Source organism: Magnolia sinica, chromosome 12 (genome assembly GCF_029962835.1).
Source record: "Magnolia sinica isolate HGM2019 chromosome 12, MsV1, whole genome shotgun sequence".
Lineage (NCBI taxonomy): Eukaryota > Viridiplantae > Streptophyta > Magnoliopsida > Magnoliales > Magnoliaceae > Magnolia > Magnolia sinica.
The window spans coordinates 48,795,253-48,817,896 of record NC_080584.1 but is presented as its reverse complement, the minus strand read 5'-3'; the positions used below and the strand labels follow the sequence as shown (position 1 = coordinate 48,817,896).

General features: G+C 42.6%; 1 protein-coding gene across 1 annotated transcript in view; it reads left to right on the top strand.

Moving 5' to 3' along the window:
• LOC131221341 (chloroplastic lipocalin) overlaps nucleotides 1–10,283 on the top strand; it is a 31,260-nt gene extending 20,977 nt beyond the window's left edge. The window contains exon 5 of the mRNA XM_058216571.1: nucleotides 9,783–10,283. Within this exon, the coding sequence (XP_058072554.1) occupies nucleotides 9,783–10,061 (279 nt within the window). The 3' untranslated portion in view covers nucleotides 10,062–10,283. The remainder of the gene's footprint in view (nucleotides 1–9,782) is intronic.
• Nucleotides 10,284–22,644: the final 12,361 nt, after the last annotated feature.

Below are 22,644 nucleotides of genomic sequence, written 5' to 3'. Positions count from 1 at the left end.
AATTAGTATGATCTAAAGTCTGAAATCTTGCATATCATATTTAATTTCCATGTCCTGCATCAAATTTAGTATCAAAGCTTAGGTTTTTCATAGGGGATTATTTTGCACGTTTAGTGTTTAGTCTACTCATATTTAATTTGCATTAACTCTCATCATATAGGGCTGTATAGGACCCATCATTCACATTAGGGGTTGTTGAATTTTCTGCTGTAAGAAAATCCTCAAATTTCTTGGCTAAATTTTCTATTGACACACTCTTTGGGCAGTTAGGTTGCTGGAATTTTAGTAGCATTGTGTAGTTTCCCTCATATATAGTCCAATAGGATCATTTAGTCCCATTTAGGTATATGTTGTGTTAGAGGGTCTTTGAGTTGAGTGAGTAGTTGTATGCCCACACGTACTGGTCATGGTTTTGGCTTGCACCCCATACTAAACATAAAGCAATTGCAAGAATCAATGAACAATATAACCTGGTAGTTTGAGTATTTGGTTAAGTGCTTGGAACAATGTGTGGACCAATGCTTTGAACAGCTTAATATGCGCGTTACCCAATTAGAGACATCCGCCCGGACAAACCCTACCATTAGGGAAGATGCCCAATCTCAGGCAGGTAGTCAGGAGAATAGACCAAGGAATGGAGGTGGTCAAGGAATTGGTCATGGGCACGTACCCTTGCACCCACACCGCGAGGGGCATCATGATCATTATGACCCATATGCGCAACTCAAGGGAGTTAGAGTAGAGGCCCCTACGTTTGATGACCACTTGGACCTTAAGGCTTTTCTAGATTAGTTGGCGAATATGGACCACTATTTTGAGTGGTATGACATGTTGGATGCTCGTCGAGTTCAATTCGCTAAGATGAAGCTTGTGGGCCAAGCGAAAAGGTTTTGGGCTACTGTAGAATGAAAGAAAGAAAGGTCGAGGGAGCCCCCAATAATCCATTGGGGAGACATAAAAAAAATCTTAAGGAAAAGTATCTCCCTTTCTCTTATCACTTGAGGTTGGTTGAGGAATGACAGTCTCTTCGACAAGGTTCCATGGGTGTTGCTGAATACATTGAGAAGTTCAAAGAGTACTTAACTCGATGTGAAGTGGATGATGACCCCGTACTCACTCTTGCTCGATTTAAGACGGGCCTCCGTTCTAACATTAGGAGAGAGTTGCTCGCCAAGGACATAGACACTCTTGAACAGATGTATCAAGTAGTGTTGGAGGTTGAGCAATACCTCAAAGCATCTGTGGGAAGGCGGTTTGAGTTTCATGATTCTGGTGCTAAGGCCAACCCTTCTGGGGTTAAGCCCAGCACTGGATATCAACACAAGCCTTCCAATGGTTCTCAGTTTAGGCCTAAAGATAATAAGGGTAAAGAGGTTGTCGGGTCTAGTTCGTGCAAAAGTGAGGCAACTAGGTGTTTAAGATGTCAGGGGTTTGGTCACTTTGCCCACCAGTGTGGCACGAAAGAGGACACCAAGGTGTTCCTTATTGATGGGCAAGTAAAAGTAGTGCCCCCAGAAAGTGACGGCAAAGGGGAAGAATATGATCCAGCAGAAACCCCTAGTGATGAGGAAGAGGGAATGCAAGAGTGCGACCCTCGCAGTTGTGTGTTGCACCTTTGCACAAGCCAAGAATACTAATGATTGGCGCCCCAACATGATCTTCTAAATTTACGTAAATTGTGGTGAAAAGAGTTGTAAGATGATCGTGAATGGTGGTAGTTATGCCAACGTAGCATCAACTAGCACTGTGAACCATTTGGGCTTGAAGCTTAAAGCCCATCCCCAACCCTATAGAGTGTCTTGGGTTGATGAAATTTCCATTCCAGTCTCGCACCGTTGTCTTATTCCTATTCAGTTTAGTTCATATAAAGACACTTTGATGTGATGTTGTTCCCATGGATGTTGGCCATATCATTCTAGGTAGGCTTTGGCTCTATGACAGGGATGTCACCATATTTGGTTGTTCGAATGTGTGTACATTCTGGTTTGAGGGCAAGAAAGTCAAGCTAAACCCACTTCCACCCAAGAACACGTCTGAAAAGGAGTCCACCACACAGAGTGGTGTGAGCGGCTCAAAAGAGTTGAAGGAATCAAAGTCCAAGTCTAAGCATCTTCATATTCTAAACGCCAAGGACTTTGAGCGAGAGACTGAGTCGGACTCGATAGTGTACCCCCTTATGGCTAGGGAGAGTGCACCAGAGGCTAGCGTAGAGTTACTCAGTACCCACTGAGGCCATTTCGGTAGTGGATGAGTTCCGTGATGTCTTTCCTGAGGATCTACCAGATGAGCTTCCCCCTATGAGGGATATACAGCATGCTATTAATTTAGTCCCTAGGGCGACTCTACCAAACCTCCCTCATTACAGAATGAACCCAAAGAAGCATGCAGAGTTGAAGAGGCAAATTGATGAGCTCCTAGAAAAGAGTTTCATTCGAGAGTATGAGCCCGTGTACCATGCCCGCCCTTCTTACACCTAAGAAGAATGGCATATGGAGGATGTATGTTGACAGTAGGGTCATCAACAAAATCACAGTCAAGTATCGGTTTCCCATACCGTGTCTTGACGACATGTTGGATATGATGACCAATGCTGCTATCTTCTCAAAAATTGACCTCAAAAGTGGTTATTACCAAATCCGTGTACGCCCTAGTGATGAGTAGAAGACAGCCTTCAAGACAAAGGATGGGCTATACAAGTGGCTAATCATCCCTTTTGTGTTGACTAATGCCCCGAGTACTTTCATGCGTGTGATGACCCAAGCGTTGAGGCCCTTCATGGGGAAGTTCCTGGTCGTTTACTTTGATGATATCTTGATTTATAGCATGACAAAGGAACAACACCTCAACCGTTTGAGGCAGGTTTGTGGGATCCTTAGAGTCGAGAAATTGTATGCCAATCTAAAGCAGTATGCATTTATGTCTAGTAGTGTTATCCTCTTAGGTTTTGTTGTGTCAGCTGAGGGGGTATCGGCGGATCCCGAGAAGGTCAAAATCATTGTCAATTGGCCTGAACCCTGCAATATTTATGAGGTACGCAGCTTTCATGGCTTGACCACCTTCTATAGGCGGTTCATTCGAGGCGTCAGTTCCATTATGGCTCCCATCATGGATTGCATAAAAAAAAGGAGAGTTTCAATGGACGAAGGCAGCCTCGAAAGCCTTCAAGGAGATAAAGATCAGGGTGACCGAATCTCTAGTCACGCGACTTTCGAATTTTTCGAAAGTTATTAAAGTCTCATGCGACGCGTCCGGAGTCGGCATAGGAGTACTTAGTTAGGAAGGGCACCCTGTCATCTTTTTTAGTGAGAAACTGAATGAAGCGAAGCAAAAATATTCTACCTATGACAAAGAATTCTATGCGGTAGTGCAATCATTGCGCCACTGGCGTCATTATCTATTGCCGCAAGAATTCGTCTTGTTCTCAGATCACGAGGCCTTGAGATATCTGAATTCTTAGAAGAAATTAAACCCTAGGCACGCCAAGTGGGTCCAATTCCTTCAAAAGTACACTTTTGTGCTTAAGCATAAGGCCGATGTAGAGGATAAGTCTGCCGACACGTTGAGTTGTCAAGTCGCGTTACTCAATTCCATGAGTATCGAAGTCACGGGCCTCGAGCTTGTTAATGAAGATTATTCTGAGTGCCTAGATTTTAGAGTTGTATACGCGTCGTTGTTAGAGAGTTCGTCAGGAGCTAGCAATGACTACTTGATTTTAGACAGATATTTGTTTAGGAGTGATCGCTTATGCATATCGCGCACCTCCCTCTGCGATTTTCTTGCCTCGGAGTTACGTTTAGGAGGGGTCGCGGGTCATTTTGGTCGAGACAAGACCATTGCCCTAGTGGATGATAGGCTCTATTGGCCAAGCCTTAAGAGAGACATGGTCAAAATTATAGGGCAATGTCGTACTTACAACTGACAACGCAGAAAAACAAAATACGAGACTATACACACCTTTGTCAGTTCCATTCATCCCTTGGTAGGACATCATTATGGACTTCATCCTTGGGCTCCCCAAGACTATTCAGAAACATGATTCCATATTTGTTCTCGTGGACCGTTTTTCTAAAATAGCCTGTTTCATTCGTTGTTCTAAGACATCTAATGCATCTCATGTTGCCAAGCTGTTCTTTAGTGAGGTCTTCAAACTTCACGGGTTACCAAAAACTATAGTGTCTGACTATGACGTACGATCCATGAGTTATTTTTGGATGACACTATGGTATATGATGAATACTAGGCTCCAATTTTCTTCTGCCTACCACCCTCAGACCAATGGTCAGACCGAGGTGGTCAATAGGAGCCTAGGGAGTTTGCTCAAATGTTTAGTGAGGGGAGCACACCAGGACATTGGACAACGTACTACCTATAGCCAAGTTTGCATTTAATAGTTCTGTCAATAGGTCCACAAGTTTAAGTCCTTTTGAAGTCGTTACTGGTTATAAACTTAGGAAGCCTATTGATCTTGTACCTATGTCACTATCCCATAGGCCATCAGAGTCTGCAGAGTCTTTTGCGCATCACATTTATTCATTGCATTAAGAAATCAAGCGAAAGATCACTGCTAGTAATGAACATTACAAACTTTCTACAGACCAGCATAAACGTTTTAAGAAATTCAATGCAGGGGACTCTGTGATGGTCCGCATTAGGCCAAAGCGGTACCCTCAGGGAGTCGTATGTAAATTACACTGGACCATTCAAAATTTATAAAACGAAACGGTCTCAATGCCTATGTGGTAGATCTTCCACCTTCCATGGGAATTAGTTCAACATTCAATATGGAGAATCTAGTTGCTTTTCAAGAGACCCCTGATACATTGTCCAGCCTTTCACCTAACCATACTGATTCCCCAGACCTTTCCGCTAATCCATGGCCTCTTGCCGACCCTTCTTCCCAGCCTCTACCTCTCATACCTTCCCTTCCCACACCTAGAGAAGAGATAGAGAATATTCTGGACCATTAGATAGTATCAACGTCGGACAGCAGGTTTCAAAAGTACCTGGTTAAGTGGAAATCACGCCCAACTTCATATAGTACATGGCTCACTGAGAAGGAGCTTCAACGAGTTGATCCTGACATCTTAGAGCGGTTCAAGAGTTTTGTTTCACCAGTGGCGAAATCTTCGCAGCCGGGGAGAGTTGATGGGGACATCTAGCACACATGCACGCCCCCCTACGCATGTACACAAGGAAGAGAAGGACCCCACCATCGATCTGGATCGATGACGACATCCAGGAAGGGCCTCCTAGTTAGAGGACTGTGTTATGGTTCCTTGGAGTGGTCCCGATCATCATGTGGATCCCACCATTGGATCTCATGATCGTGGCCCACTATTGTAGATGATCTAGGACTTTGAGTTTTGCTTATTATTGTTATTAAGAACATCATGAACGGTTTAGATTGCTTTGATTAGTTGTTATTTTTGTTACTTTTTCTCTAAGCAATAGTGTGCGCACATGGCGCGACTTTTGGGGTATAAGGTTTTCTTATAAATAGGCAACCCCTTGTAGGTTTATTCTCATTGAAGATTATGAATAAAATTTTGCATTTTCCTGCTTCTCTAATTCTCTGAGTTGTGGAAATCCAATTGGGTGTGAAACCCTCCCTTCTTCGAAGGCTAACTACCGTGGTGTGAAGCCACACCCATCTCAAATCGCCTCCATCTCCTACCATCATTATTCATCATCTCCTACAGCCATCCACGCTTCAAATCCACCTCTTTTTGCAGCCACTCCTTACTCTATAGCGGATTTGCAGAATCAGTCCCTGCAGGAAGGCTGAAACTTCGGCAGAGCACCGTGCGCAGACCGAACGTCGGATCAACCTGAAACTTGATGTGTGGGTGGCCCACCCCTGGCCGACCAGAGCCAAGCTGACCTTTTTTGGGTTCGTGGGCCCCACACACGTGCGGGCAGGATCCCCACGCACGTGCGTCTGGACCTAGCTGCTATCCACACGTGTAGAGTATTTAGGGTTCGTCTTTCTCATCTATTTCATTCCTCTCTCGTCTGATTTCCTTATCCCTAACCCTAGATTATCCTAAATCCCAAGTTCTATTCCCCTCTTACAACCCTGGAGTTTTCCGAATTGAAACACGTGAGTCCCTTGGATTGGGGAAATAATCATTTGCATGTGTGGATGAATCTACTCTCCTTTGATCATTGTTTGGTATATAATTTTAATTGATCCAGCCCTAGCATATGTAGGCTGAGACCCTTGTAGATCCCCCTTGTTGAATGCTTGATTTTATGTGGGATGTGGACTTTTTGTGATTGTTTCTAAATCAGTATGATCTAAAGTCTGAAGTCTTGCATATCGTATTTAATTTCCTTGTCCTGCATCATCATGTGTATTGGATGAGCGTCACGGGCACATGCCCTCTCTTCACAGGTGCATATTTATACACACATCCTGATGAAACATTTTTCTTTTTCAAACAAGCAGCCTGGTTAGATGGGCAATGGCCCTTTAGGTGTTAAACATAGAATTATGATGCTTGTTTGATGCCCCTCTTAAGTACTGTAATTTGAGAGACGAGAAGACTTTGTGCCTAGAACATGCTAAACTATAGATTCACTAATGCAGGGGCATTTTCACACCGGGCTCGAGTGGGGTCGCTTGTAGGATGCAGGGGCACACTCGGGGTGGGTGCGGCCTACGGAGGAAGTCTCGTGTTCGAGACTCCTCACCGGGGGTGATTAATGGGCATTTCACACCAGGCTCGAGTGGGGTAGCCCATGAGATGCGAGGACACACTCGGGGTGGGCGGCCCATGTGATTTGGGGCCCACGTAAGGAGTTCGGCCGAGGTCCTAACTCATGCGATGTGGGGCCTGGGCTATGAGATAAAAGGATTAATTCGTTATACTCTAATAGTTCGAGCTTTTAGAGCAAGTAGTTAATTGTCCTACATCAAATTGGTATCAAAGCCGGAGGTCTCGTGTTCGAGACTCCTCACCGGGGGTGATTAATGCAGGGGTATTTTCACACTGGGCTTGAGTGGGGTCGCCTGTTGGATGCAGGGGCACACACGGGGTGGGTGACCTATGCGATTTGGGGCCCACAGGGGAAGTATCATGTTCGAGACTCCTTACCAGGGGTGATTAATGCGCATTTCACACCGGGCTCGAATGGGGTAGCCCGTGGGATCCGGGAACACACTTGAGGTGGGTGGCCCATGTGATTTGGGGCCTACGAAGGGGGTTCGGCCGAGGTCCTAACCCATGAGATGTGGGGCCTGGGCTATGAGATAAAGGGATTAATTCGCCATACTCTAACAATTCGAGCTTTTAGAGCAAGTGGTTAATTGTCCTGCATCAATCACTCACCATATATTTTATGCACCTACTTACAAACTACCAGTTCTCCACTTTTGACTCTCTGGCATTTACGGGAAGACGTCCCTTGGTGTATGTTGTTTGTAAATGGCATAGCTTTGATTGGCGATACAAGGGAGGGTGTAAACACAAAGGTAGAAATATGGTAGGTTCTAACGATTTTAAAATTAGTCGGATGAAAACAGAGTATATGGAATGCTATTTTGGTGACAATAGGAGTGGAAATGAGGAATTAGTTAAGATTGCTAATCAAGTACCCCCAAAATGACCATTTTCGATATCTTGGGTTGATTTTTCATGAGAGTGGAGAGATGGAGGAGGATGTTGATCACATAATCACAGCAGGGTGGATGAAGTGGAAATGTGCTTATGCACTTCTATGTGATCGTCGCATACCAATCAAACAAAAGGGGAATTTTTATAGGATAGCTATAAGACCAGCCATGCTTTCGTGGGACAGAATGTTGGGCAATAAAGGAACAAGTTCGTAGGAAGAGTGTAGCTGAAATGAAGATGTTTTGATGTACGAGTGGCAAGGGAAGGAAGGGTAGAATTATAAATGAATGCATTTGAGGGAGCTTAGGAGTAGCACCAATTGGTCGTAAGATGGGGGAAAAGTAGACTTGGATGGTTTGACTTTGTGTAACATAGACTAAGAACTGCATTGGTTAGGAGTGATTTGGTTATAAGTTAAAGGCTCCAAAGACCCAAAAGGGCGTGGGTGGAGGTAGTAAGAAAAGCTTTGATGACCTATGGTTTAACTGAGAATATGGTCCTTGACAAATTTGGAATTGCGGAATAGGATTCGAGTAACCAACACCAATTAGTCAGGATAAGGCTTAAATGATGATGATTCTCCATCATGGCTCTCTACTCGTATCATGACTATGTTACTAATGTACAGCATGGTCACTGCATTTAAGCTTGAACTGAAATTTTTTGACATGTCTACACCACCTATTTCAGAGTGTATTAGGCAATATAGGATTTTACTGTAATAAGAATTTCAGGCTGCATTTGTATACACTATTGAATTGAATTGCAGTAAGTAGAACTTTGAAGGGGAAATGACAAGACATCAATTGCCTTAGTATTCCTATTGAAAGACAATGCTCCAAATTACAACCGTGTTACTTTCAAATTGGACTTGACTGTAACCTAACCACAATTTGAGAGCTTCTTCCTCATTATGAATATGGGTTTAGTCATTGCAATTCAATTCAATTGAGCATCCAAACATGGCCATAAGAGTAAGTACATGCTCAATCAGCCTTAGGGCTATAAGCAACCCAATCATTCCCAGGTTTAAAGCCAGGTATTGGACTCATAATTGCTTTCACAAACCACCTTTTGGACACAATTCCAGTGAACTCATTGATGATATGTGACACCATCTCAAAATGTCCACTTTAATTTGCTCAAGATAAATTATATTCCCATCCCATGATAAGAAGGCAATGATATTAACTGATTGATGTAAATTTAAGTTTATTCATGGGCTGATTTGTGTGCATTTCAAGAAATCTAGCCAAGATGTTCAAGAGCATGCTTCTGCTTGCTTTGTTGTTGTGTTTGGAAGGAAAGAGAATAGAGGTGGCAATAGGTCTAGGCCTGTAAACTTGGCCCGAGGGCTAGGCCTGGGCCCGGTGCCAGGCCAGTGATGATTGGCCTGGCCAGTCCTTAAGTGTTCCACCATTAAACAGAAAGAATGGACCATTTAAGGACACCTGCAAGGGATTCATTCAATATACATGAAGTGTAAAGGCACTCATTGGATACTAGGTCATGTTTCAATGATCCAAATTATACATGAGACTCGCAGTGGATGGAGGATATGCCAAAATAATAATAATAATAATAATAATAATAATAATAATAATAATCTTAGATTGGACTATTTCAAACTTCTAATCATTTAACGATTTCCTTACAAGTCTAGCCACGTGGTGCTGGGGCCTTTTCAGACTGTTTAGGCGATGGGCTAAGGGTTTAGTGGACCAGGGCTAGGCTAGGGTCAACCCCGGCCCCAACCCTAGCCCGGCTATTGGCAACCCTAAATGAGAGTGCCACATCTCTAGTGCTTGTAAACATTCTGCAGTATGGATTTTTTTTTTTTTTCATAGGGAAGTTCACTGCTAATAGATATACTAAACATCTCTTTCACTCATATATTTGTAGAAAGGAAAATGAAATTGCTGATGCCTTAGGTAAAGAAGGTCTCACATTGTCTAGCCATAATATTGGGAATGTGTTCCTACCCTTTTTTCTTTTTCTTTCTTTTTTTCTAATAAAATGTTTTATTATCCATTAGCAAAACAATTCATTTGAAATTAAATGCGAAAACTTCAAAAACAATCTCATTACACCATTCTTTGTAGTGTTAATTTCCTTTTCTCAAGTTACTGGACCTTTTTCAATTAACCAATGGCCATGATATTTCAGATTTATTCAAGAACGCCTGTTCCTGGAAGTGACTTTGTAGAGAAATACAAATCGTACTTGGAGAATTATGGTTATGACGCAAATAAGATCAAAGACACTCCACAAGACTGTGAGGTGATGTCATCAGGTCAACTTGCTTTGATGATGTCTATGCCTGGGATGCAAAAGGCCCTAACAAACCAATTCCCTGGTCTGGAACTGAAGTCCTCCTTTGAGTTCAACCCCTTTACGAGCGTATTCGACACTTTGAAGAAGCTTCTTGAGCTCTATTTCAAGTAGTTCGCCAGCTTCATCAACATGCAGTGTGTTTTCAGTATGATGCCTAGCAGGCCGCTTGTCATCAAACCTTTGACAGTCAAATCCTGAGGGTCCATAAACCAGAACCCAAACAGCTGGGATGAGCCTACGGTGGTGGTGATGATGGTAGTTGTCTTGTAGAGGAACTTAGTAGATGACATGTAAGCAGCGTATTCATTGTGTGAGTATCAACTAATTATCTTCTCTCTTTTTTCTTTTTTTCTTTTTTTGGCTCTTTATCTAAGAAAAGAATTCCTTGATATGTTAAGAAATTAGATGATAAGCAGGCTGCTTCTTTGGACAGTGTATGTGGTTTTCAATTCTGACAAATGGGGCCCATGTTTCAGTAATCTGGACCTCCGATTTGTGGCCCGCACTGTGGATAGACTGTGCCCCAAAAATCCGTTTGACAAGACAATCATAACCTTTCAATTGTGGCCCACAAAGAGGGAGCTAAGAAGAGAAATACAACAGAAATCCACCCAACCTGGCTAGACATCAAGTTGACTCGAGTTTCGAGTTTTTGAACTATGCAAATGGACTTGGTTACCCATGGGCCTGCCCAAGGTTTCAAAACTGAAAACCAACCCATGCTGCAGAGATGGTGCATTACATAATTCCTCATGTTATATTGGCTGCCGCCAGCCTAATCCCATAGTGTTGTACCATGTAGATTGGCTTCTCTTCCATTTAAATTCTTCTATGTTTCATTGCAAGGATAGAATCCACACATGAATAAGGTTGATGTGTTATCCATTCTTTCTACCACTCTGAACCGATTGAATTGATTCATAGTTCAGTTGTGAATCGATTTGCGATAGATTCATGTTCTATGTTTCATTCTAATTCACTAATTTGTAATCCATGTAAATTCTTCTATGTTTCATTCCAATTCACTCTTTGTAATCCATGTAAATTCATCATATGGAAGTTTGGATTTATAAATTATAAGCCTCTAAAATCAATTAGAGCTCAAAGCCTGGTAGATGCAATGAAAATCTGAATTCAGAAATGAGGCTCAAAGGATTGAGGAAGCTTTTGCTTATGGATTTAGTTAAGCACGTGAGAGAGAGAAGAGACATTTCTGAAAAAGATCCGAACCGTCTCTTGTTAGAGAGATGCAACGCAAGTACATGTGGAAAATATAAGACCTGTATCCTAGTCTGTATCGTTCCTTAGACTTCTGGCAACCTGTGACCTATAATCGGCGTTTGCGCGCAACCTTAAGTTGCATCACATAGATTTGAGTCGACTCGACCCAAGAGTTATACCATTGCGACCGTGCCGTCGCCGCGGTTCCAACACCGTGACTTGCTTACCGATGCGATACCCAGCCCAGGAGTCGTGGGCCCGCGTTTATTTCGAGGAAAATACCGCACGTTGTGAATCCCGAGAGAATCTCTACCCAGTCTATCACATCAATCAATCAAGTGCAACCCATCACTCATCCATACCTCTTACTTCACCAAGTCAAATGAACCCATACCTATCTCATCCATTTCTTACCAACAAGTTAAGGCAACCCATACCTCATGCCCCCAAAAGTCAACAAGGCTCATATCCTCCATGTCACCTCCTCTTACAACACCCTCTCCTCTCTCATTCTCTCTAGCATTTTCCAAGCAACCAAGGAGTGGACGTCCAAGCTCTTTCAAGAGAGCCAAGTGTGGCCCACTTCCTACCCCCCTTATCACTCATCGTAGCCCTTCAATCTCCATCATCCTCCATCAAAGTTGAAGTCGATGAGCTTAGCATTCCAAGGAGTCTAGAAGATTAGCAATCGGTGGGTATTTTTGTAGGATTAGATTGTATTTTGATGATGGGCCAAGTGGGGCCTACCGATTGATGGTATGGATCTCACTTTGGACCCTAGGTGACCGATAGCTCATCATGATTCATATGCTTATCCCATGATGGGGTCATTCTTCATGGACCAGATCATGATGTTTATTTTCCCATTTATGCAAAGGTCATCTAGACCTTGCATCTTTTGGTGGAAAGGGATCTCCACCGTTGATTTTTATAATTTAGGGTCCACATGATTTGGGACCCATTTTGATGTACGTATTGTATATACATGGCCCACCTAGGGAGAGCTCAAAGTGGCGGAGCCCCTCCCCTCCACCGTGCATCTCCCCCCCCCCCCCCCCACACATGTGTTGTGGACCCCACTGTGCTGTATGATCCAGGCCATCCGTCTAACTGGCCACACCATGATATATGTATTTCATTCATGCTGCACAGTAGCACGTGTGGCCCACTGGACGTGGGGACCACTTTGATGACGCGCTGCATCCAGCACATGGACCTCACCTTGATGACGTTTTGAGTCCAGGCCGTACAGCAAGTCTGGACATTAGACCAGTAGCAAAAATAAAAATAAAAATAAAAATAATATATATATATATATATATTATGTGGTGGGCTCCACGTGGAACCCACCTGCCTGGAAGCAGATTGGCTGGTGCAGCTATATAGTTGTTGTACTGACGTCAGCCGGTTCAATGGGTCTGATCATGAGGTATGTGTTATATCCAAACGTCCATCCACCGTCCAGTCTGATGGACGGTGGGACCCACCTCAGCGCATGTATCAAACAAGCTGCCCGTCCGTTGTTAGACGTGGGACCCACCCACACGTGCTGCACGTGTGGGGATTGGCCCACCTTGAGGTATGTGTTGTTTATCCACGCCGTCCGTCCATTTTCTGGGGTGTGTGACACACCAGGATGTATGTGTTTCATATCCACGTTGTCCCCGCTCGGTGGGGCTTGTCTGCCATATGCAGGGCCCACCTGTTGGAGTATTAGGCCCACCTGTTGGCTGTGCAGGGCCCACCTACTGTGTGGCCCGTTGTGACGTATTTGAGGCCCATGGATGTGGCCCATTGTGATGTATTTGAGGCCCATGGGATGTGGCCCATTATGATATATTTGAGGCCCAGGTATGTGGCCCATTATGATGTATTTGAGGCCCAGGTATGTGGCCCGTTGTGATGTATTTGAGGCTCATGGGATGTGACCCATTGTGATGTATTTGAGGCCCATGGGATGTGGTCCATTGTGATGTATTTGAGGCCCATGGGATGAGGCCCATTGTGATGTATATGCGGCCCAGATATGATGCCCAAGTGATGTATATGTGGCCCTTATATGAGGCCCAAGTGATGTATATGTGGCCCTTGTGTGAGGCCCGATGTGATGTATACGAGACCCTTATATGAGGCCCAATTGTGATGAATGATTCCACCATGAGGTATGTGTTATATTCACACCGTCCATCCATTTCTCTAAGGTTGTGGGCCCCATTGCCTTGAGAGGCCCACCTTGATTTATGGGCTATATGCCCACCATGGGGTTGCCTTATGAGGCCCATCATGATGTTTGTGTTACATACACAATGTCCATCCATTTCCCCGATTTGTATAAGAGTCGTGGGCCCCATAGAGAGTTAGATTCAAATCCCAAGTGGACTCACACTAGGAGACAATAGTGGTTAAATGTCCACCGTTGAAATCCTCCCTAGGGCCCGTTGTTAAGCCCATTATCTTGGGAGCAATGATGGTTAAATGTCCATGTTGTAATCTCCCTAAGCTCATTCTCATCTCCTCTTATTGGGCTTACCCCAAACTGTTGGGCCCCCATTGATGATTATATTACCCACCTTCTCTTATTAGGCTATCCTAATCCATTGGGACCCCATTGATGATACCCATCTCACCCTTCTAGGCAAACCCAAACCCTTGGGCCCCCATTGATGCTAGTGATACCCATTTTTTCCTTGATTAGGCTATCCCAATCCGTTGGGCCCCCATTTGATGATGGTGTTTTCCACCATACCTTGTAGGATTATCCAAACCTTGGAGCCTACCTTGTATTCATACCGGGCCTTCCATAGGAGATGTGGTCCACCTAGATACATGTGACTACCCAAAGTTTAGTGTCTATACCCAAGGCTCACTTAAATGTTGAGCGGACTGCCCAACCCGTTTGGAAGGACACATAGTCCTAGATGTATGGACCCCATCAAAGCTCACCTTGTGTACGTATTGGGCCTCATAGGAAAGCCCAGTTTATTACATAATAGAGAAGGTGAGGAAGCCCACTTGTTGTACTTCGACTCATCCTCTTAACTCGCCTTGTTGTATGCCCACTTGACCCTCCTATGAGGTATATCTTATCCTTGGATCCAGTTGCTAGGACCACGGTATCACGTATGTATCACCCACACCATCCATTTACTTTTCGAGACAAGTGTAAGGCCCATCCTTGACATTAGTACATCATCATCACCTCCTTGCTGTAGATGGAAGAATATGTGGTATCAGGTGTATAGAACCTATCTCGATGTATGGGTCCGCCCCACCGTCCCTGTCTTGGATTATACAGAGCCTTGGAAGGCTAATGTTAAACATGCCGCATGGACTCCTATAGTTGTAAAGGTAGTATGTAAAGGGAGTATGCCGCTTGGTTTATACTTTTCATATGTGACATGCCGGAGAAGGTCGATTGTGGATTATCGTTGTATGCCTTATAATCATGCTTATGTACTTTATTACATCATGATACATGCCCATACGTATCATATGTATGCTTGTTGTAGAGTGATTGACCATAGCGTATGTCATTGGGCTGGTTGATTATGGGACTTCTAGTGAGACGGAGTTGCCCTACATGATCGCACGTTATGCGTAGGTTTAATGCATGATTGGATGGTATGACTCATGCATCTCATTTTATGTGGTATAATCACTGTTCGCCCTAGCGACATCAGGGTTGTGGCCTCCACAGGCATATCGTGGTTGGCCAGCTGGGATACTGGAAATGTTTGGTTCGAGCATCTGGGCACGTTAGTTGTCTATAGGTGAAAATTCCTAAACCTTTGTGACCAGGAGATGCTCCAACGTCTAGACCGATTGGATACATGAGCGCACGAGTGCCGAATACCAGTAGGCCATATCTCCCACTATATTGTGGTCGGTTGAAAGGGGGTGTGGCCTTATCTACCCGAGTGAGGGGGTTGTAAGCTAGGCTGAGTTTGACCAGCTCACAAATGGGTCCGCTATCGACAAGCCAGGTAGGCATTGACATACTACTGGCCAGGCGGGTAGTGAGGTCTTTTCCTCTAGCTGGATTGTGCAGCTAGGGAGGCGGTAGCCAGTGTGGAGTGTACTAAACCCCGGTGATATCCCAGAGATGTACGGTACTGATATTGTGACGCTCTGTCACTGCTGCAGATGTGGGCGGGGCCTAAGGGCCTGGACGAGCTACCAGTAGTTGGGAGGCTACTGTATATACAGTGGGGCAGAACCTTGTTCCACATCGGAAGTATTGTGGTGGTTATATGTAGACTTACTGAGTATGAGTTACGTACTCAGCATCTCATTCATTCACTATCCACTCGGGCTGGTGGTGCGCAACTAGATCATAATATGTACCCTCACAATGGCTATGATTTCGGTTGGGTACGCAACTAAGCTGAGATCAGGAGTTTACCACATTGTGTCCAGTTATCCAAATCAGGTATGGGCTAGTTTGGATAGAAGTCCCTTATGATGAACCTCATAGCTTGCGATACTACGTACTATCATCTTGACTTCACACTCCAGCTTGGTCATTTCTTTCTCACCACATATTGCATTGCATCCTTAACACATCGCATTTGGTTAACTATGCTTCTTTATTGCTTAGCCTGAATAAGGTTGATGGTATTATAGACTCGCCAGGATCTGCATATTTCATTACATCCACGACATATGGCATTTTGGGTTGTTTCTACATTTATATGGCCTAGGTGAGACTGATGGTATACGTGGCTCGTCAAGAATTGCATATTGTATTACATCCTCGACATCTGATATTTAGCTTACTATGACTCTGCATTGCATAGCCGATCTGCGTTGCATACTCTGATATTGAATGACTTATAGACTTGCCAGTATTTCCACTTACTCTAATATTTGTGTGCTTGGTACTTATCTTGCGCACATACTTAAACCACCCTCTAGGCTTTCTATAAGCTTATACACAACCGTTGCATGCAGGTGACGTTGGGTCGCAGCAGCATTGAGGCAGGAGCTTGTGGCAGATCAATTTAGAGTTTTTGTTATTTATGTATTTCCCTTCAAGCATTGTACTTAGAATGTTTATATTGGTGGATATGTGGTGTTGATGTTCTTCTTATGATTTGGGTACACTTGTGGTTATGCTTCTTTACAAAAAAAAAAATCATACTTAAATCCTCCGTGTAGAATCCTAGGATCGAAATCTAGAGTATGGGCACTGGGGGCCGAGAATGGGGTACTACGGAGGCTGTCGGCGCCGGATTCAACGATCGAGAATTCTATGAGCCAGGTTTCTGAGTTTGCAGCATGACAAAAAATGTATAGGCTATAGAGAGAGAGAGAGAGAGAGAGAGAGAGAGAGAGTAGCATCCAACCTCATTATTTCCATTGTTCTGGCTCACTTGAGCGTTATATACACTTACTTTTTAAGTCTACATCCTAACATGTGTTAACCAAACATAATTTTTTGTTGGATAGCTCTGCTTAAATGTTCAAAGTAGGAGATCAGTGAATAGGTGGATTTGGTCATAGTCTAGGAAATGAACCTATGCCCACCTGCTGGTAGCTGAGGTTTCAGGTCCGATAATCAGAGTAGGCAAGAACCTATCCTCTCCCAAACCATTGTTGGCCTGGCTGGGGTCATGTCACTAACTCATCAGGCGGACCAAGCTTCATCATGGACCCTGGTTATTAGAGCTCGTGGGCAAGCCTAGCACAGTCCTAGACCCAGCCCTATCTAGCTCAATTGCACCCTAGTTTTGTATTTAATTTTTTTTTTAATTAAAGTAGAGGTTTAAGAGGGAACAATATTCTAATGCAAGAGCTCTAGCTGTGGTGATAGCGTGCTACCATTTTCAGAATTGTGGTAAGCATGGCATAAGGGTAGAGCAATCTAAATAGTCCAAATCATGAACCCCATGTGCAAGGAGAATAATCTGTGGTGATTAGAAGATCTTAACCATCTGAATTACCCTGATGAATTTGGACTGTTGACTGTATTTAGTTTTAACCTTCCATTTGATGGCCAGCAATTGAATGGTTGAAGATTGATCGATCAATGTGATTTTAGGGTTAGGGTCCATTGACAATACACCCAAAATTTAGATGGTGCTGATTGTTGTATAACATTTTCCAGTCCTGTAACTAGAGTTTTAGATGGGCCAAGCTAGATCCCATAAAGGAATGGGCCTATGTCTGCCAAACACCCAAAATAAGTTGGCCCATCTAACCATCCAGCCCAAGTATGGTCCTAAACCTTCGGTGGTCGACCAGCCCGGATCTGAGACAAAATGCTTAGGGCCTGTTTGGATTCGCATATTAGGATGTATTGTATTGTATTGTATTCGGGTACTATTCATGTATACATTGGACGGTTTTTAGAATACATCCTAATCAATCAGATACTAATCAATGTTTGGATAGGAGGTATTATTTGGCTTGGTATACAGTACGATATACAAATCAATGTTTGGATAGGACATATTATGTCTGCGTATTATACAATCGTACAAATTTTAATACAACATGTACGGATGGTCAACCCACGTTTTTAAAGCAATTTCTCTATTATATCATAAAAACTCATGCCCACCATTATTTGATTCCATCGATTCATTCCATCGAAAAGGTCCATCATTGAAAGATCCTACCCATCCATCCATGCATTTCACGTATTAACGGTACAGAGGTACTTGACCGTGGTAAGATTTTGAAGCTTATCATCATTCCATGCTGGATTGTCATCGCTGAGCTGCGAATCAACATGATAATGAGGCCCACCTTGGTAACCAGTGGAGCAACACCTTGCAACCACGTCTCCATACAGATAAGGATAAGAAAATGTGGCAGACCAAGATTGCCATAGCTGTGACATGTGGACCCCATGTATAGGTCGGAAGTCATCCACGCCCCCCATCATTCATTGAAGAATTGACTGACCATGATCTAGGGCACCATCATGTCGTACAATATTAACGAGAGAAGGGAGAGCTTATACGAAAGTAGAAAAAAACCTAAAAATTATTATTGATCAGAAGGAGATGATATTCTAGAAAACAAAACAACAAAAACAATTTATTTATTTTTTTTAAAGGAAATTTTCAAAAAAGACATCCTTAACTACATACTTTTAAACAGTCCTCTAATTCTAAAAATTATATAGACGCAAAGGATTATCCGCTTCTGCGGACATTCACATAAACAAAGAGAAAAAAAAAAAAAAAAAAACTCCCCAGCAGCCGCAAATAATATGAAGAGACCAAGCAACAAACCAACAAGCGGACGATCGATTATGGGTTCTTTTCCTGGACCATCAGGTGCCACTCTTTCTTCATTGCCATCTTCAGAACCATTGTCACTAATTACAGTTGGCTCAATGGTGCAGTTACACATGTCCCACTATCCATCGTCGCGGTAGTAGTTGATGCACGAACATCCCGAGCTCCATCTGTTTCGTCCGCTGCTCTACCGATGGTGGTGGCCTGAATAATATAGTAAACAATGCGTAATCTCTGTTAATAATATAATTGAAAGATATGTAAATCAATCATAAAAATTTGATTTATTATAATCCACGAATAGTTGTTAAAGTTTCATCCAACCTTTTGTTGATTCCATGCAAGCATGGCATCTTCATTAACCGTGAATGACTTATATTTGCATCCACTGAATCCATGAACTTGAGCTTTGCACTCTTCCCACGTCTCGTATATGCCGGGCATTCTTCCCTCAAACACTACGTAAAACCTCCTCTTCATTTTCTCTACAATTGGTAAACATATAGTTTTTCAACCCAAATATTGAGTGATGACATACCAAAAAATATTGACATATTGATTATGTTGCCTGTGTGAAAGTGTCTGTATGTTACGTCACCAAGGTCAAAATTTTATCATTATAGAAATAGATTCAAGTAGCTTTGATTTAGTTATTTTATGTCAATATAACCTATCAAAAAAAATTCATACAAGAGTGTATCAGTAATGCTGGGAATCAGAAAGAGTAATATCAACATTAACCTGTCGGATATAATCCAAATTTGTGAAGGTTATCTGTATATAAAAAACGAAATCTGGGAAGAAAAACTTTCTGAGTAGCAGAACTATATCAGTAAAAGTATCTGACGGTTATCTGTCTATCAGAGCAGATCTGCAAATCGACAGTCCCTAACTACCAGAATTATATCAGGACAAAAGTGCATCTGAAGAAATTCAAAGCTGTGAATGTGCATCATTCCTATATTCTCTCAGAATTAGAAACTCAATGCATCCTGTGAAGAATAATTGTCAATAATACCAAATTGCATTAACTACAACATTCTAAAACAGAAGCATATACGAATATCCAATGTCATCCTATCAGGATGAAGCATGCCAGAAATGTAGCATTAAGAGGCTGAAACCTGCAATATTACAATGCAGTCATTGGAATAGTTAAAAGGCTACGCATAACTGCCACATATCTTAGTAGCCAACATGAAACATGCACCCATCCTTGCATGATTTATTTCCTGCATGATTTGAAACCTAGAAGACACTATCCACCAGTTCAAGTCAGGCATGAACCAGTCCACCTGCATAAAAATCTACAGTAATGAACAGAATTTCAGATCCTACTATATATGCAGATCTATATTGTCTTTAGTATTGCTGATTGAAACAGCAATATTAATCATCCAGCAGTATTATAGTTAAATCTTAAATCACCCCAACGAGCCAAGAACGGCCCGCTAAAACAGAAACCATAACCACCTAGTAAGCTAAAACAGAAACCATAACCACCCAGCCAAAAAAAAAAAGTTTTCTCCACACCACCATTAACAAATCATTCAAAGTTTAAGTGACCCGACATCACTCGCGGCCACACCGAGGAAGGATAACTTTTTTTATCCATTCCTTTTTTCTTTCATGTACCATCTTCATAAAATAACCCACACTGACTAGATCAGATTGCAGCACCCTTGCAACCCGAATTTGATCCTCATTACTAAGACCTTCAACCTCTTCAAGTATCCCTAGCAACCGCTGCATACACGTCATGCTCTTACCCTGTGCCAAAGTTATGTTTAGGGTCTTTACAACATCTGCGACTTTCCCCATCCTGTCCCCAACTTGCTCGCTCAGCTTACCCTTCGTATGACGGTTTACGTTACTCGCAATTGTGCAACTGTGGTGAGATCCTAACGTTGCCTCCATAGGATTTTTGTTATGCTTCTTAGCCCTATTTGTGGATCCATCGCCTCTGCGAGTGCAAGGAGTAGGCCTCTGATCATCCTCATCATCAGATGATAGTTTTACAGTATTAGAAGCCTCCTCCTCTGAGCTGTCATCAGAAGAGATTTCATTACAGCTGCTCCGCTTTCCTAAAATAGGTGAAGAGTAAGTCGTGCTAGCAAATGATTCGTGTGCACACTCATTCCCAAATATAAATGCCAAATCATCCCATCTGTCAATGTGCTTGCCCCGGACTCGTTCGGCATAGGGGTGTGTCTGTACACACAAAGACAATGTATTAAACATGAGGAGAATGGAAAGCATATTTACTAATCTAGAACTGTGAAAATTATCAAAATCCTACCGTGAGATACCTGTCCCATACATCATCGGTTGTGACAACCATCTTTCTGTCCTCATCCCAGCCAAAGTCAGAGGCATTTAGCAGATCCTTGATAGCCCAATACAATCTCTTTAAAGTCCTCAGGCGATTAGATATGTGACGATTTTCAAGTAAAATGCCACAAGTATCATTGATTTCTTTGATGGTTGCCTTATAGGCCTCAGGTTTAAACCCGATATCACTTTTTAGGCCCAGATTGACTTGTTCAACCAACGCATCAACCAATGAATTGTCCATATTGTCGGTCCATTGCACTCTACTTATTTTACTAGTAGAGGCAATCTTACGCCTTGGAGTGGAGATACCCTTTGGTGATGGCCCTTTCCTTAAGGGCGTAGCAGTTTGTTTCGGAGTTGAAAGAGGTTGTGTAGGTAATCTTGGACTTAGGGCTAGATGACCACCCCTATGTGACGGTGAAATTTCGACGTTTTTATTTCTTGGATCTTTTGTGCCGCTCCGTAGAAAATTCATTTTACCTACAAACATAAGATAGTAATAGCAATATGACAGGATCACAAGTATCATTGATAAAGTAATAATTCATATACGGAACATGAAAATGTTTAAAAAACATTATCTAGTTTGGGTAGCCACACGAAAAGTAAATAAGTGTTAAAATATTTCTGCTATCAACATAGCAGATATGTACAATGCCACAAAAAAAACTAAGTACGTTGTCTGGTGCGTGGAAGACTGTTGTTCCACATTCTTTCAGCTATGTCATCTCTCTTCCTCGACCACTCTTCCCGACCGTAGTCCGTCACCCGAGATAGAGCTCGCCCTTCCTCCAATGTAGATATCTCTATAAGGGATGGTGAAACATCCTTTGTACTGTCTCCATCGTCCTCTACTACCTCGGTCAATCCGTCATCATCACTAACACAGATGAAATTTTGAAGGACACAACAAGCAATAACAATCTTAACTTGTGTTTTAAACTTGAACTGAGGAGGAGTACGTAGAATAGGAAAGTGGCCCTTTAAAAGCTCAAATGACCTCTCTATGACATCACGCAATTGTGTGTGACGATAATTGAATAGTTCTTTTTTATTAGCACGCTTCCTTCCAGTATGGAACTCATTCAAATGATATTGCACACATCAATAGGGGGTCATAAACCCAGGCGAATGTGCATAGCCAGCGTCAACGACATAATATTTTCCTACACATTGGAAGATATGTTTCAGTTATGTTATGAACATAAACTCCTAAAATGTAAAGAAACACCCCATATATATGATTACCATGAGGAATAAGAAAACAGTCTGGACGACAGGTTAATGCATTTTGTAAGACACATGCATCTGATGCGGAGCCATCCCAACCAGCAAGCACGTATACAAATTTCATATCGAAAGTACATACAGTAAGAACAATTTGAGACAGAAATTCTTTCCTGTTTCTGAAAGTTGCGCTCGTTTCTTTGGGTAAATAAGTTGGGATATGGGTGTCATCTAGGGCCCCGATGTAGTCCTACAATCAAATGTATGCCACATGAACACTTCATTCCTATTACGAAGTAAAATTCTTACTAATGACAGCCAACACTTGTATAATATTACCTAAAAGTAGGCACTCTATAACGGATTGTCGAATATTTCTTTAGGTGTGTGCAATATAGGAAACTTCACGTATTTTGGATATAGACCGATAATAGCATCCAACACCCTAGTAAAGTGCCTGCTTACGGTCTCACCAGATCTTGTAAATCAATGACCAATCACATGATTATGTACATTGTGTCCGACAGTATGTAAGAACATTACAACCTGCTCTTCCATAGTACATCTCCTAGTATCAGATAAGAGTTTTCGATCTCTCAATCATGAACATAATTCAAAGAAAGTATCCCTACCCATTCTCAGCTGTGCTAGACAATCCACATCGC